This window comes from Pyrus communis, chromosome 7, assembly GCF_963583255.1.
Source record: "Pyrus communis chromosome 7, drPyrComm1.1, whole genome shotgun sequence".
Taxonomy (NCBI): Eukaryota; Viridiplantae; Streptophyta; class Magnoliopsida; order Rosales; family Rosaceae; genus Pyrus; species Pyrus communis.
Window position 1 is genome coordinate 8,449,050 of NC_084809.1, and position 18,218 is coordinate 8,467,267.

General features: G+C 37.9%; 2 protein-coding genes across 2 annotated transcripts; both read left to right on the top strand.

The window, feature by feature from the left end:
• Window positions 1–1,167: 1,167 nt before the first annotated feature.
• On the top strand, window positions 1,168–2,808 carry LOC137740492 (wall-associated receptor kinase-like 10). The gene is made up of 3 exons (XM_068480349.1): window positions 1,168–2,050; window positions 2,195–2,314; window positions 2,648–2,808. Exons 1-3 carry the CDS (start codon window positions 1,168–1,170, stop codon window positions 2,806–2,808), a joined length of 1,164 nt encoding a protein of 387 aa, XP_068336450.1.
• Window positions 2,809–10,717: 7,909 nt separating this feature from the next.
• On the top strand, window positions 10,718–14,278 carry LOC137739386 (wall-associated receptor kinase-like 22). The gene is made up of 3 exons (XM_068478954.1): window positions 10,718–12,171; window positions 12,281–12,406; window positions 12,718–14,278. Exons 1-3 carry the CDS (start codon window positions 11,262–11,264, stop codon window positions 13,911–13,913), a joined length of 2,232 nt encoding a protein of 743 aa, XP_068335055.1. The 5' UTR covers window positions 10,718–11,261; the 3' UTR covers window positions 13,914–14,278.
• Window positions 14,279–18,218: the final 3,940 nt, after the last annotated feature.

The following is an 18,218-nucleotide window of genomic DNA, read 5'->3' on the forward strand; positions in this document are numbered from 1 at the left end:
CGAGCTGTTGGAAGTTAATTTTGATTCAAGCTTGTTTAATCTTAGTCTTAAAGTTGGCTTAGGTGGCAAGAAGAGTAGTAACGGCTAGTTTTTTTAAATATCCTTTGAAAAGTCTTTTGTCTGTTGTGTGATAATCCATAGTACTGGACACTTGCATGCTTTAGATTAGGGATGTGTTGTAAGGTCCAGATGAGTGTGCACAGCTGTGTCCTCAAGGGCAATGTACCCGAAGAGGAATAGGTCTAAGATGCCTTCTGTGAATTGGAATGCATTCGAATGCATTCCAAAGGAAAAAAGTTGTGGTTAAATAACAACAATGTCAAGTGCTCAAGGATACAAATTTACCTCAGTAGATGCAATTCTGGTTATCGGCGCAAGCCTTTCGACATTGTGAAGGCAAAAGTTAGAAATCGTACCGGTTCTTTATCTATGCACAATCACAATTTTTGTACTCAAAATATAGTTGATGTATGTGTTCCTGCAGTTGTAATCGTTTAGACTATTAATTACCTTATACCTCTCGGTTATGTGAAAGAAAAAATCACCTAGCTTGAAACCACTCTTCAAGTCCTGATGAATTTTCTTCTCGGTTATGTGAGACCCAAATGGGTGACACATCATCAAGCTAACAGTTTTTTAACAGAAGTTGAGGGCAAGGACCAATGATACACATTTTGTTAAATTTAGGAATGCAAATTAATGAAATTTTAGTTCAGTAACGAATTCTAAACTCAAGTGCAAGTTCAAGGACAAATTCTATATTTTACTTGTTGATATTTTGTAGCTGCCTTATAAAATCACCATGTGGATAACATAATTCAGCTTTTCTTTACCAAGTCACCTAAATATTTTCAACTGGTCAGAGTACGGCTGCTAGCTTTTGGTTTATTTATTTATTTTGAAAAGTATGGTGTTCGGTGGGGGGAAGGTATGGCTACTAGAAACATGAATGATAAATGAACTTTGACTTAGTCTCCAAGGACTCAGGAAAGTTTCAAGAATATATGAATTAATGTGTTTCTGAAGACAATTCATCCTTGATTACTAGTATAGATTAATGCAAAAAACCAAACAGCAGGAAGGGAGGAAAGAACTTTCTCTGAACACAATATATAAAGAGAAATATCTATTTATGTACCTAGAACAATTAGAAGAAGAAGCAGAATAATGGATTTTTTACAGTTTCGACTTCATATTACTCTATTATTTTTGTTTACGAGTAGTGCAGTGCTAGCAGTACCATTATTAGCAAAGCCTAATTGCCAATCACGTTGCGGAGACGTTGAAATCCCGTACCCTTTCGGAATTGGAGCAGGCTGTTACATTGACGACTGGTTTCAAATAACATGTGTCAACTCAACCAAACCTTTCTTGAACAAGATCGATCTGGAGGTGCTAGAAATTTCTGTTAAGGGTACACTAAAGGTTGTAAACCCAATTACGTTCTCTTCCAACTGCAGTACTAATAAGCCTATTCGCCAAGCGGCCAACTTGGAGGGAAGCCCTTTTGTGTTCTCCCAGAAGAACATATTCACTGCAATGGGTTGCGGCGTTATGGCCATGATCACTTCAAACTCAAATGGCTCTACCGTTTCAGCCGGCTGCAAGTCCGAATGTGACAATATTTCAACAAATGTGAAAAAGAATGGAGTTTACTTCTGCCAGACCCCCATCCCTTGGTTTCTCTCTGCCTTCACTACTACTTTCCAGGTTTATGATGATTATACAAAAAGTACTAATTCATGCAGTTACGCATTTTTGGTAGACCATGACTGGTTTCAGTGGTTTCCCAACAATTCAACAAAAAATATTTCTACCATCAGTGAAATGGACAATGTCCCTGTCATGCTAGACTGGAACTTATATCATTCGACGGTCGAGGTATTTGGAGTCATGGTAAAAGTAAATCCGAGATCTTTGGGTTCCGAATCATCCTTCTATTGCCAAAGTCATAATGACAGCTCTTCAATACATGAATCCTCATTCAGGCTGGAATGTTTCTGCAATTGGGGCTATGAGGGAAATCCCTATCTCCCACAAGGATGTCAAGGTAAACAATTCTAATTTATAATTTTATAAATCAACAAACACCATCCTTCTTTGTTTGTCTACCTTCTCTACTTACCATTTTGATTTTAATGACCAGGAAATTTACACATTATTAACTTTTCTTTTTCATTACAAAATATTGCAGACATAAATGAATGTGAGGCTGGGAACCATTGTACTGGAGGCTCCATATGTAAGAACCATGTTGGGTATTATGAATGCTACCCACCACATAGAAATTCTTGGCTTAAAGTGGTCTTTATAGGTATGCCCTTGTCTCCCCACACTACGATATGTAAAATATAATCTGCTTTCTTCTATGGTAACTTTTCTTCTTATTTACAAAACACAAGGATTGTTTGTGCATGAAGTTAGTTCTTTATAGATCGATATTGTAATGATACCATAGAAAATATGTCGATAACATGGTTTTATAATTTGTTGTCAACAACGATATCGATGGCATTATCGACAACCAGTTTCCAGATTAATATGAATTGCAAATATTGCAAATAGCTATCCCTTTACCTTTATAAAAAGAAATAAAAATCTTCTTGACCTGGTTGATATTCTTATGTTACTCAAGCTATATTTTCAGGTATCGGCATCGGTCTTGGGCTATTGTTTCTACTCGTTGGTGCTTGGTGGTTGTATAAAGTCGTTAGAATTAAACTCAAGGAGAAGTTTTCGCAACAAGATGGCAGTTTATTGATGGAACTACAGCGTTTATCTTCTGGTGAAGTCAACTTGGATAATTAAAAATGTTCAAATTAGTTTACGAGTTAGAATGTATTATACATATAGAGTTTATAAAGGAATTGTTTGTTTGTCAAATGGAAGAATTTAAAAAGTCTAAAATAGTTTGTGGAGGCTAATTTAAGTTAGAAGCCAATGGAAACGAAATTTCATTTTCAGTCCTCAATTTTTAATTCCATTTCGTTTGATAAAAGAAAACTGAATTTTTTTTTTATACCAGCGGCATTGGGGAGGGGAATTCGAAGTTAAAGACCTTGGATGCAAATATAAGCTAATACCAAAGAAGAACGGACCTGTGCCCACTCTTTTAAACACGGGGCTTGTCCACCATAATCTTGAGTATTTTTCCCTTTGGTTTTAATAGAAAAAGAAAAATTTTGTCTATTAATAAAATAAAAATATTAGTTTTAAAGGCTTGTCATTCAAGCGATTGTGAATATTTTTTTAGTGTTTTTCTTATATTTGAGAGTTTCCAACCTTAAATCTAGCTTGCTCCAACCACTAAAGTAGTTAAAAGTATAACCCTGCATCAAAAGTACTATGTAAGTTCAATTCCCCCACCCCAATATCATTTGTGTACAAGAAAAAGGAAGCAGAAGGTCGTCTTCTTGCAAAGCTCGTGGCGTAGCCTCCAGTTGCACCACCAGAAACGTTGGTACACCCGAGGAAGCCTGATGCGAGTCTTGCCTCAAAGGTGTAGCTTCGCAAAGCCAACCAAATTTGTGAAGGCTAGAAAGAACATCAAGTTTGGCTCCTCATTTCAACAGATTTTTCATATTTTGTATCTTAAGAGTGAGATCATATAATTTGACAACCTCATCCTACATCTTTAAAATATTTTAATTTCATACGTTTAGTTATAATTTTTTTTTCAATTTCATATATCTGTTAAAAAATCTGTTAAGTTAACAGTTAAATGATGATGATACAAATGTAGAATTCACATTTGTATTGATATGACTGTCAATTTTGCACCATGTGAATAAAAAATGGTTATTTAATAAAAAAATCAATCTATATTATAATTAAAACTAAAAAAAATTGAATAGGGGATCTGGACAAAGCTTAGCCCGATAACCCCATCTCTTCCTCCTACCAATGATGTAGCCGTCAATCACCCTTTTCCTCCTCTCCCTCTACCTCACCTCCCGCCACCACTTCCGGGCCTAGAAGGCCCAGCCCAAGCCCGCCGCCGCCGTCCAGCTGGTTCCGCCGAACCACATCCACCACTGCGAGGTTCGATTTCTCACTCGACGGTTTTCGAGTGGAGCGGCTGCAGCAATTTCGCCCATTGGACCCCTGTGCGATTCTGAAGCCGACGATGTGAATCTTGGTGAGATGGCTGCATCGTCGTCGTTAAATCTGACGAAGAAGAATGATATTTGCATCTGGGTTTTGGGAAGCAGATGATATTTGCATCTGGGTTTTGCTGACGAGTTTTCAAGGGGGGGGGTGAGAGTGAGAAATTGGGTGTGTGGGATTTGTTAAGAAATGGAAATTTCATGGTGCTAAATGCTAGAGGGATTGTGGGGTTTGGACCTGGGAGGGATTTGAAGGTGTTTCCATGGAAGATGGAGATGCAGAGAGAGGCGTAGCTGGAGAAAGAAAAAGGAAGGTTACGTTTTTAATTTTTAATTTTTTTTAATATTTAATTATTTTGGTTTCGCCACATCACCAAAATATGTTATTTTTATATTTACTGAGTCGTTACTGTTTAATTAACGATGTATGAAATTGTAATAAAATGATAAATTCTAAATAAAATTGAAATGTTTTAAAAATATTGTATGAAGTTGCAATAGCTTCAAATTTGAGAAGATAAAATGTAACTTTTATTTTTCTTTGTTCTAGTTTTTTAAATAGTTGATTTTTCAAACTTGTTGAAATTTGATTAGTTCATATATATAAATACTTGTTGAAATTTGATTAGTTCATATATATAAATAGTTGATTTTTCAAACTTGTTGAAATTTGATTAGTTCAACTTTCTCATCTTTTGAAATTTCTATGGAAGAATAATCTTCCGGATGCCAAAAAAACTTTTTGGTATAGCCAACCGATACGACAGTCTTCATTCCTAACTTATATTGTATGCGTGTTGACTGTTAGGTATCCCAGATCCATGAAGTTTCTTGATTCACCAAGCACCCACGCACGTCCAACTACAACCAAACTATTGTGTTTAGTTTATGATTCACTAGCCTTCATGCACGCGCTCACACACGTGCAAAAGATATTTTTTTGAATCACGGCATGCTACGCGTGATTTACACGTTTTAAATGTATTTATATGCATAAATTGACAAAAGAAAAGTCAAATATTTGAAGTAAATGAATAATATTAGATCATGCTAGAAGAAACCCCTCATAAATCAATTAAAGCAGCTAAATCCACATAATAAAATAAGTCTCTATTGAATTTATATTAAGAATAGAGAAAATAATATTTAATAAACAACTGAGTGAATCACATTATTGTTAGCCCATTATAAGACTAAGCCCACCCTCTCCTTCTTAATGTAGATAATATCGTTTGTTCAAAAAAAAGAAAAAAACAATTGATTGAATCATATTATTGCTAGCCCATTGTGAGGCTAAGCCCACTCCAACAATCATTTGACAACTAATTTAATCACATTATTATCCACGTCCAAAATATTTTTTTTATAACCGGCATTACAACCTCTTAAGATAAACACTGTGTGAGACTTTCAAGACTCTTGTCATTAATACATAGATAAACACTGTGTTGATCACTTGAGTAACAAGTTCTCGCAACATGAACTAAAAAATAAATCATGCACTCCAAAAATAACTTGCATAACTATATCCTAATTAGGGTTTTGGGATCAAAGAGAACAATGGAAGACGTTTGCAAACCTAAAGGCGAAAAGTTATTCAATTTGGAGATTTTTTAACCATTTATATACATAAAACAAATAAACACTTCATTATGAATATGCTACTTGTTACTAAAAACGTTGATTGGTTTGTCATGAATGAATGCCTAAAAGATCTCTGAATTGAAGGATTTTTGCAGATATGATTACGATAAAGAGAATAAATAGTTTCGATATGATGTTCGTACAATGAAGATACGTTAATCGTAAGTGAGGGGACAAGCATTATCCAAAAAGGTGTGTGATAAAACTTGTACTCCTTGGGAGATGAGTTCATTCTCCCACTTACAAATAAAGTATCTTAACCGTAGAAATTTCATAATCAAAATCATTCAATTTCTTGATCTTCATTTGAAAATCATTCCTATAAATATCATTCGAATTACATATTGTTTAATCATCTAAATGTAACAAATAAATCAACATTTTATCATAAATATATTAGTTGGTACTTATACCGTTAATTTGTTTAATACATTTGGATCTAAACTGACACGCCCCGACCCCGATATTCCCCGAATACCAGGATAGGCACGTGCTGGCCGACACCCGAGGGTGACGAAAGCCATTTATTAAGTGTAAATGCTGAAAATAAGGGATAAATAAGATTTATAAATATAAAAGAATAATTAATATGCAAATAAGGACCGTGTTCAGAGCACACCTCTAAGCTAGAACACTAAAAGAAAATAATATAAAATTGAATAAAACAAAGGAGTGGGTCCTACACCGAGAGGACTCGAAGATGCCGATGCGGAAGTGCCTGGACGTCGGGATTGTATGCCTCGATTCTAAGTCCTGAAGGGGGCGCAAAACAAACATGAGTGGACCAAGTTGATATATATATAATAAAACAGTTATCAACATACTAACCCCCAGGTTTTATGAAAACACATATATAATGATAAACATAGGTTTTCCGAAACCTTGCATGTCGTGCAATGTCTCAAATCATAAATCGCATAAATAATAAACACTAGTGAATGTCCGATATAACACTTCAGGCCCCATGCCGGCTCCCCGTCTCTGAGCAGACAGTCAGAGGAAAATGCACTTCAGGCCCCTTGCCGGCTCCCCGTCTCTGAGCAGACAGTCAGAGGAAAACACACTCCAGGCCCTATGCCAACACCAAACCGTCGTCCGGGACGGACCGGATCTATCCCTACGTCCCGTAGCGGAAAGGACCACTAGGTAAGTACAAAACCAGTGAACATACATATATTGAAAATCAACTTCGTAGTATAAAGTCATCCATCATCTATACTATAAAGAAGTGTTCTAAACATGTTCTAAATATCATATCGTCATCCATCAGATATTCTATAAGAACATGGGTTATAGGAAAAATAGTAATAATTCAAACTAGCCTTAGTAAGCATGTTATCTCAAAACGTTTCATAAAACATAATCGTAAAGTCATGCTTTTCTGTGTATGCAATTCTACCATTAAAACATGCATTTTTAGAAGGGGTCCACTCACAGTACTTCGCTGTCGAAAAGCCACGCCACTAGCGAAGACGGAAACGACACAATTAAACGCCCTTAAGCACATAAAGGGTACATTTAGTCAAACTCTACTCAAACGATTGAATTTGGGAAAACGGACATCGGAAACGGGCTCAGAACGTCGAAATTAGCCTAGGAGGGGTCCCGCACGAAAACTCAAAAAGTCAACGGTCAAAGTCAACCGTTGACCGGGTCAACGGGTCACGGGTCAGGGTCACGGGTTTGGGCTTTAGGGTTTTGGTCTAATGGGTTTAGGGTTAACGGGCCAAAGGCCCTAAATGAAACGGCCCAAAGGCCTTAAAATTAACAAAACAAAAAAAATACAAATAATAAAAGGCTTGGGTTGGGCTGCCCAGGTTTTGGGCTTGGCAGGAAAGGCCCAAAGGCCTTTGGGTTTGGTGGTCGCCGGATTCCAAGGAGGGAGAAGGCCGGTTTTCGGCCGGAAAATTCCCAAGCTCCGTTGGAGCTCAAAACTCAACCAAAACATGTCATTCAATATACCAAATTGAAGCCCCGAAGGTAAGGAATCGAAATATACCCTTGGTTCCCGTCATCGTGGTCGAAGTTGGCCGGAAAATAGCCTGGAAGCCACGGGTGTCTGCCGGAACTGGGTAAGATTCAAATGAGCATAACTTCTTCAATACTCAATGAAATTGGGTGAAACAAAAAGGAAAGTTGTAGTACTCAGCGAGACGAAGAGATTGATACCTTGCACGCCGGCCAACTCGCCGTGGTTTGGCCGGAAATTGCCTCGAAAGTCACTGAGGTCGCCGGAAACTGGGTAAGATTCAAATGAGTATAACTTCTTCAATACTACTCAATGAAATTAGGTGAAACAAAAAGGAAAGTTGTAGTACTCAGCGAGACGAAGAGATTGATACCTTGCACGCCGGCCAACTCGCCGTGGTTTGGCCGAAAATTGCCTCGAAAGGGGCGGTGCTCGCCGGAAAACTGGGAAATGTCTCGGGGTGGTTTCTTCGTGGTTTGACGTCCAAAACACAACCACAGGGTTAGAAAAGAGTTATAGGTGTGGGCATGGGTGTGTGTGTGTGTGTTCTTGTCGGAGGAAGGAGCACCGAGAGGAGGGGGAAAGAAATCACAGAGGAGAAAGAGAAGAGAGAAGAGAGAAGAGAGACTTTTCAGAAAAAAAAAAAAAAAAAAAAAAAAAAAAAAAAAAAAAAGGGAAAGGGAAAGGGAACCGGGGAACAAAAACAGGGGTGGGCCCCTTGGGCACACCAATTAAGGCTAGAAAAAATATTTTAAAAAGGAAAGTATCCCCAAACTTAGTGAAAATACAAAAATACTCATTTTCTTTCGTAAATCCCGAGACGGGTTATTACATAAACGACCTCTGATTCAAATGATTTTCGTGTGGAGATGATTTTAAAATAAAGATTAAAAAATTGAAATGTTCCGTTTATAAAATTTATACTGTAAAAATTCACTATTTGTAAGTAGAGAAATAAGCTCATTCTAAAAAGCAAGCACAAGTATTATTCTTCACAAAACATATGTAAAAAAAAATATGGGGATGAGTGATGAGTCATTGAGTGGTGACAAAAAAGAAATGAAAAAGAAAACCAAACAAGGAGACGATGAAGTCAATAAAATGCCGATCTCGATCACTCGAAGACTTGGAAGTCATATGAGTCGTTTGCAGGTAAACATCTCTAGCTAACCTACAAGTCTACCATTAATGTTGTTGCTAGTTATTGGCATTGGGTATCAGGCAATTGTCTCAGTTGAAGTCAAGCTATTAAGGCCAAATTTGCCTTGTCCCACACGATAAGGCATTGCTAATTAGTAATTACCACTCAAGTTCTTGTCATAATAAATACTAAATGACATTAAGAATAAATAGAAATTGCATTTATAATTCAGTAATACAAAAGACCAACACAAGGGTTACATCAATAGCATCTTAAAAATCTTGAGTTCCTCCGGCCATAGTAACAAATGGGCAACACAAGGGTTGCATCAATAGCATTGAAACCCGAAATTACGTACTCCTTTGATGAACAACAATTACTCGTCCCATCTCCTTCTTGCATCCAAGATGTAATTTTTGGATTGAAGAAAGTTAAGGTTCCACCATATGATAAAACTAATTGACAATATGAAGAGTGATCCAATTTTTTTAAGCTCTTGCAAGGTTTTCTTTCATCAATGCGGAACTCTTTTATCTTCACATTCTCATACGCCCCTTCACGTGTAGCAAATTTTCAAGCCAAACACGTGGCCAACAAGAATTGGGTGATGTCGAGCACGTGTGGCTATTGGGCCAACCTGCTCTGATACCATGAAAAAAGTTGAGGTTCCATCATAAAACTAATTGGCAATATAGGGAGTAGCCCAACCTCTTATAGCCCTTGCAAGATTTCTCTTTCACCAATACGGAACTTTTTTACCTTCAGATTCTCACTTGGATAAGCAAAAGGATCTACAGAAGTAGACTTGTTAATCGCAAACCATTCCTTGGATTGCAACATCGCAGAGCACTCATCAATAGAGTCAAGTCGATTATTGTACATCTGTTAAGTTAACCGTTAAATGATGACGATACAAATGTAGAATTCACATTTGTATTGATATGACTGTCAATTTTGTACCATGTGAATAAAAAATGATTATTTAATAAAAAATCAATCTATATTATAATTAAAACTAAAAAAAATTGAATAGGGGATCTGGACAAAGCTTAGCCCGATAACCCCATCTCTTCCTCCTACCAATGATGTAGCCGTCAATCACCCTTTTCCTCCTCTCCCTCTACCTCACCTCCCGCCACCACTTCCGGGCCTAGAAGGCCCAGCCCAAGCCCGCCGCCGCCGTCCAGCTGGTTCCGCCGAACCACATCCACCACTGCGAGGTTCGATTTCTCACTCGACGGTTTTCGAGTGGAGCGGCTGCAGCAATTTCGCCCATTGGACCCCTGTGCGATTCTGAAGCCGACGATGTGAATCTTGGTGAGATGGCTGCATCGTCGTCGTTAAATCTGACGAAGAAGAATGATATTTGCATCTGGGTTTTGGGAAGCAGATGATATTTGCATCTGGGTTTTGCTGACGAGTTTTCAAGGGGGGGGGGGGTGAGAGTGAGAAATTGGGTGTGTGGGATTTGTTAAGAAATGGAAATTTCATGGTGCTAAATGCTAGAGGGATTGTGGGGTTTGGACCTGGGAGGGATTTGAAGGTGTTTCCATGGAAGATGGAGATGCAGAGGGAGGCGTAGCTGGAGAAAGAAAAAGGAAGGTTACGTTTTTAATTTTTAATTTTTTTTAATATTTAATTATTTTGGTTTCGCCACATCACCAAAATATGTTAGTTTTATATTTACTGAGTCGTTACTGTTTAATTAACAATGGATGAAATTGTAATAAAATGATAAATTCTAAATAAAATTGAAATATTTTAAAAATATTGTATGAAGTTGCAATAGCTTCAAATTTGAGAAGATAAAATGTAACTTTTATTTTTCTTTGTTCTAGTTTTTTAGAAGCTGGAAATTAATCACATTTTAAAACAAATATTTGATTGATCCCTCCAACCCTTCTCACATACTTTCATGATTTTTCTTCAGTTTGACTGATATTTTTATAATTTGAATTTTGACTATATTTATTAGCAAATTTTCAGCATTTCGCTAGAAAGTCACCAAAATTTTAGGACTACTAGAAAATATGGTGCAGAAGCAGAAAATACAACAATGAAAATTGAAAAATTATTTGAGAAAAATCAACGTCACTCATATTCTAATGCCGCCCTAATCTTCTCTTCTGTTATAGTGAACTCGTCAAAGTCAACAAAGAAAGAACTGGTCTGGAATTTTAGAATGCTGGAGAATTTTATTAACTGCTTTAAATGTTCCATCTATCGTGGAAGGTGCAGAGAAATCAGCAGGAAAGTGCTGAGGACTAACTATATATCTATGCACTTTTACTTGTATTTTGAAGAAGGTTGAGAGTTGAGGATCATTTTCTGTGCTACCTTACTCAGAGCTTACAACTAGAAACCGCCGGTATAGGTAAACAGAATACGAAAAATAACCAGAATGGTTGTCAAGTTGCTAACTCATATTATTCTGTTTACACTGTTGCTGCAGTTACTAGCAGTATCATCATCACAGAAACCGCCCATAGCAAAGCGTAACTGTCAGTCTCATTGTGGAGACATTGAAATCCCGTATCCCTTTGGAATTGGGGCAGGTTGTTTCATTGATGACGACTGGTTCCAAATAATCTGTGACAACTCTACTGGCAATCCCACTCCTTTCTTGAACCGTACTAATCTGGAGGTCCTCAATATTTCTGCTGAAGGAGGTACGCTAAGGGTCACAAACCCGATCACCTTCTCAAATTGCAGCAACAAGCCAATCAGCCGCCAGACGGCCAACTTGGAGGGCAGCCCTTTTGCGTATTCCACCAAGAACGTGTTCACTGCAGTTGGTTGTGGTTTTATGGCCACGATCACCTCAAACTCAAATGGCTACTCCGTTTCAAGTGGATGCAAGTCCGAGTGTGACAATTCCATAAATAAGAGTAACGGTACCAGGCATAATGTATGCAACGGTGTGGACTGCTGCCAGACAGCCATCCCTTCATTTCTCTCTGCTTTCAATACGAGTTTCCAGCGTGATGACGATAAAACACGAAGTTCATGCAATTACGCATTCTTGGTAGACCACGAATGGTTTGAGGGGTATGCCAACAATTTAACAAACATTTCTGCCATCAGCGAAAGGGACAGTATTCCTGTGGTGCTTGAATGGAAAATGCTTCATTCCACAACTGAAGTGTTTGGAACCTTTTTGGAAGTAAATGCAACGATGACAAGCGAGGACCCAATCCGGCCTCAGTGTGATAGCTACAATGACAACTCTTCCGCATATGGATCCTCAAGGCTTGAATGTACCTGCGGAGGGGGCTCTGAAGGAAATCCCTATCTTCTCGACGGATGTCAAGGTAAACTCGAATACCATTTTCAATGTTTAAAGTTCTTTTCTTTGTGTTTGGAATGAGTTAGTAGGTGATTGATGATCAATTTAATTTTTTTCAATACACATTAATCCAGACATCAATGAATGTGAGGTTGGCAAGAATGAATGTTTCGAGCCCAATGTATGTGTGAATGCTCCTCACGGGTACTCATGCTTGAATCCTCCGAAGAGCAAATCTCCAGTCAAAGCCGTCATTATAGGTATGTCCCTGCACTATACAGTATAATTTTCTGATTTAATAATGCATAATCTAGAATTAACAAAATGATTTGGAATTTTGAAGAGCAAAATAAGCAACCATATATATAACAAATCTCAGCAAATGAAAAAAGCGAAATAATCTTTGCTTATGTATGTATGTATGTATGTATGTATGTATGTATGTATGTGTGTGTGTGTGTGTGTGTGTCTGTGTGTCTGTGTGTCTGTGTGTGTCTGTCTCTGTGTGTGTGTGTGTGTGTGTGTGTGTGTGTGTGTACACTATCCTTTCTTATCTTCTTTAATTATTCAGGTATCGGCAGTGGTCTTGGATTCTTGTTACTGCTCCTTGGTGCCTGGTGGTTGCATAAACTCATAAAGAAAACAAAAGCCATTAAACGCAAGAAGAAGTTCTTTGAACAAAATGGTGGTATACTATTGGAGCAACAACTGGCGGCTGGTGAAGTAAATGTTGAGAAAATTAAGTTGTTCAATTCACAGGAGTTAGAGATAGCCACAGACCATTTTAACATCGATAGAATTCTTGGCCAGGGAGGCCAAGGTACTGTTTACAAAGGAATGTTGACGGATGGAAGAATCGTTGCTGTAAAGAAGTCTAAATTAGTTGATGGAGGCGAAGTTGCGCAGTTCATTAACGAAATTGTCATTCTTTCGCAAATTAACCACAGGAATGTGGTTAAACTGTTGGGTTGCTGTTTAGAGACAGAAGTACCTCTCTTGGTTTATGAATTCATACCGAAAGGGACTATCTACCAATATCTCCACGAAGAAAATGAGGAGTTTTTATTTACGTGGGAAATGCGCTTAAGGATTGCTGCTGAAATTGCAGGAGCTCTTTCATACTTACATTCAGCAGCAGGTTTTCCAATTTACCACAGGGACATCAAGTCGACAAACATACTCTTAGATGATAAATACAGAGCAAAAGTTGCAGATTTCGGGACTTCAAGATCGGTTTCCATTGACCAAACCCACCTCACCACAATAGTACATGGCACCTTCGGGTACTTGGACCCAGAGTACTTCCAATCAAGTCAGTTTACGGATAAGAGTGATGTGTATAGCTTTGGAGTCGTCCTTCTTGAGCTATTGACTGGAGAAAAATCCGTTTCTCTAACAAGGTCACCAGAAATCAGAGGCCTAGTTACATATTTTAATTTTACAATGGAAGAGAATCGTCTGTTTGATATTATTGATGCTCGAGTTAAGGAGGAGGGTGCAACGGAAGACATATTGTCAGTTGCTAACCTCGCAAACAGATGCTTGGATATGAGTGGAAAGAGACGGCCTACGATGAAAGAAGTGGCAATGGAGTTGGAGAGGATTCAAAAATCAGTCAAGTCTTCTAATAATCTGCAACAAAATTACGATGAGGTCGAATATGTTAGAAACGAAGTAACTGGTCCTTGGGATGTTACATCGACAGGGTCGTGTTTGGCTGGAGGTACTACTCCGTCAAAAGATTCACTACCACTACTATCTTACTGATCACGACCAGCAATTGGTGGAAACTGGAGATTTCTCTGATCTTGTTTTCGAAGCAAGAATTTTTTTTTTTTTTTTTCTGGTTTTAATCAACTTGTTTAGTGGTGTCTGTATGCTCCGATTGTTCTTGATGTTTTATGTGCTAATAATTTTGATGTGTCCGACAGTTTTAGGTTTTCTGCACAAACTGTTATTAGCAGTATGAAAAGGTCATCTTGCATCTTTCGCGTATTTTCTGGTGTTTTTTTCTAGACTCTTCCTGTTTAAATAATCTAAATCCTAGTATGCTATTGTGTTGTCCACTTCTATGTGGTTTAGTTTTCTGTTTAAATTTCCACCACCAGTAATCAAAAGAAGGGTGACATTTGGCAGCCTATTTCCCTTGGCTGTCAAATGTCAAAGGGCAGTTGGCTGAGAACTTTCACAGTCAAGCTTCAAAATTGGTCTGCTCCGAAATGTTTGAATCAATCCTAGAAAATAAAGGAAAATTACACAACTTAAAAACTTTTAAAAAATAATAGGAAGATCAAAGTTTGGAAATTAAGGGAAAGAGAAGAAAAGTCTGGTAAAACTTCCTTAACACAAATTATCTTATTGCCATAGTTGCTTTTGTGGGGTTTGGTTTTTTTGTCCCCCCACCCCCCGGTCTTTGTACTACCTTTTTCTTCTTCATTAGTTTAATAGGCGTAAGAGGCCCCCTTTATTTAAAAAAAAAAGCTAAATTGGATTAATGGTTCATGTGGCCAGAAGGTAATCGGAAGATAGCTTCCGTGGTAAAAAAAATCGGATTTAAACCCTCGTGGTGAAATCCGTTAGGATTTAAGCCTAAAATTAACATCTTCCTCATCTATCTGTTAACCCATTCAACCTTCGTAACCAAAAGAGAAAAAAAACTCATTCAGCCAAGGCTATGAATTCGTTGCCCCTGGCTCCATCTACTGCAGCCCCTAACTCTACGCCAAGCTCCGCCTCGAAATGGATGCTAAAAACTCCTCCGCCGATGTGGTGCGTCTCATCTCTTCCTTCCTTGCTTCCTGATTTACAGTTTGAGATCTTATACAAAATACATGAATTCGAATTTCAATGAATCTGCCCTTTTGTTTGCTTTGTTTACTGTTCAACATAATTCAATGAGGAAATTCAAATCATTGATCACATTGGATATAGGATTTCTGGGCCTTCCAAATTGCTTAGTGATAAGTACTTAATCGGCCACATTGTTCATTATATTTAACCCAGGGATTTGAAATCTTGTGTAAATGGACTGGATTTGAATAGTCAATCGTTTAAGTTGCTATAGATAATCACGCTAGTGGCTGTAATCCTCCGGCAAACTATTTGTATCGTTATAAGTTGGACATTCTCATTTTGTATCATTGTGCTGAGCGAATTCATAACTTTGGATGAATGAGTTTTTTTCTCTTTTGGTTATGAAGGTTGAATGGGTTAACAGACAGATGAGGAATATGTTAATTTTAGGCCTAAATCCTAACAGAGTTCACCACAAGGGTTTAAATCCAAATTTTTTCACCATAAGGGCTATCTTCCGATTACCCTCTCATCACGAGGATTATTAATCCAATTTAGCCTTAAAAAAATAAAAATGTAACTGGATAATAAATGATACATTGCAGGAAGCATGGCAAAACCGTAACCAAATCTTCAATATTTCTTCTATGAGGATAATTCTGCACAAAACTCTCATATGGGCCAAAAGAAGTATTTTCAAATAAAGTTATCCCGATATATGAAATTTTTTTGTTATCACAACATGAAACTCGACCACGGTCCACGTACACTCGGATGAGATGGTAATCCTAACATGTTTGATAATTCAGAGCCTTGAGTGTTTGATATGGAATATATACGTTATATAATGACTCTGGGGCAAAGTTATAAAAGACGTTAGGTGCTAGTCGTGTGGTCGGCTGGGACCTAGCATCTAGGTGGCTAGGTGGGGCCTATTTATACTTACAAAATACATAATTTCATTAAAATACATAAATTGCAAAACAAAATGACATATAAATTAAAATATTATAACATATTGAAAAATTAAAGTATTAACCAGTCTTTTATAATTTAATAAACAAACATAAAATCCAAAATTTAAAGTCATCGATTTTCTGTCTAAATGAGAGTTGCGAAATGGTCATTTGACCATAAATATGGTCATTTGAGGGCAAAATGGTCATTTGACCATAAATCTGGAAGGCTTCAGATTTTGTTGAAATAATGCGATGGAGCCACGTGTGTGGTTGTGATGGAAATAAGAGAAGAGAAATGATGTGTGGAACTGCCCAATCAAGAACCATAGAAAGGAGAGAAAGAAGAAGATGGAGGAACACTGAATCCGTAACCCATTTTCGACCAGAAAGACCAGGTGCCCAACCCGGACACCTTATGTGATTTCCGACTCAGATTTCGGCGTTTTCCCAGTGAATTGATCATCCCCACCACCTGCACTTGACTCCACGACCCTTCCTTTACCAATTCCACCGCAAACCCGATGAGATTTGGCCACCTTTCGTGGTACACAGAACCTACGCGTTCAAGAACCCTTAGCCAGCGATCCACTGTTTCTGAAATGTTCTCCATCAACCACTACCATCCTTAGGTGTCTCTTGAGCCCAGAAACAAACCCCAAACAAGTTTGGGGGCGACAGAGCTTCGAATTCGACGGATCGAGGTTCACCCATTTTTCTGGGTTTCCGACAATTCGAGGGATTTTCTAGCTACTTCCCAGCCGAACTGGACTTCGGCCCAGGTATGAAAAATGTTTCCCTCATTGAGTTGTACATTTTTGCCAAATTTGGTGAATTTTGGAGTTGGTCAAAATTTGTGGTTTCCGTTCACTAGAAACCGCCACCCGCAGCGACACATGCGGTGGCGCGTGGTCAGTGGGTCAACACTACCTTTTTAAGTTAAATTCAATGTCCTGATTTCAGATTTGATATCCGTTTGATGTGGTTCAATACTTTGAACCTATTATTGAATATTACACCACTTTATCATTTTATGATTTGACGATCCGACCGTTGGTTATCACTCAACTTTAATACATTATAGTACATAATATTTGAGGACGTTAAAAACTGACAAATTGGGAATTTGATGTACGGATCTTCCCAAATTGGATTTCTAAGTTTGTAAAATCAAACATTGACTGCCACTTAATCTTAGTGATTGGCGGAGATCCAACCGATGGATCGTAATGAAATTTTAGTATGTTGTTCTAGAAGAGTAGTGAGACTCTTGGGAAGTTATAGATCAGAAATCTGATAGGCGAATGTTCTGGTTTAGATTTCTAGGGTTGTGGACCCTACTCTCGACCTTTATCGACGGTTGGCTTTTTAGTCAACCAGCCCGAGTTCTTCTAGCGTGTTGTTGAGATTCCATAGAGCTTATTAGGTTCAGCATGATGACGTGTCTTCCTCGAATGACATGCACCCGATTTACGTACTAATGACATCACATTATGTTATGCTTGTTTATTTTATGTGATTTGACGTTTGTATTGAACTTGTTGTGGAGTGTGGTTGATTTGTATGTTTGGCATGATGTGATGAAATGTGAGGGCTAGTAGTGGACCATGAACCCATTGTCATGGGGTTTGCCGCTTTGAGACTTGTTTCACATATCGTATCATTATTTCATTTCTCGTTTTGTTGAGCCATTCTAATTGTGTACCTTGTGCTTTGTTCCATTTCTTGTTTCATTGAGCTTTTGTATTTTGAGTACTTGTTTCATGTCTTGTTCTTCGAGCGTTACTATATTCCTTGGACTTCCGCTCGGTTCCGTTGAGTGATCTGGAACTGGTTTTCCACTGGGGTTCTGTTGAGTGGTCTGGTTTCTTGCTCTGCCTCGATTTCGTTGAGTGGTCTGAAATCCCAAGTGATTCGCAATTCCGTTGAGTGGTTCAGAATCGTATCCAGCTTGGATTTCATTGAGTGGTTCGGTCCCAAGCTTGTGAAAGTTTATCTTATATTGCCGACCCCAAGCCCGAATAAAGAAAGAGGTGGACTTTGTCAAGTAGTCAACAACCAAAACTCATTTTTCATGACGAATTCTTATGATCTAGATGTTATAACTGATCATATGATTTCCAAAAGTTATGAGATTGACTGATGATTCCTCCATTCTATCTTGAACAACTCTGATGAAATTTCATTCTTTTTTATTTTGGTCGATATTTTAATTTGAATTTTAATTATATTCATTAGGATACTTCAGCCTTTCACTATCAAGTATGACTACTATACCATATGATGCAGAAACAACATGAATTAGACAATAAAATAAGCAAAT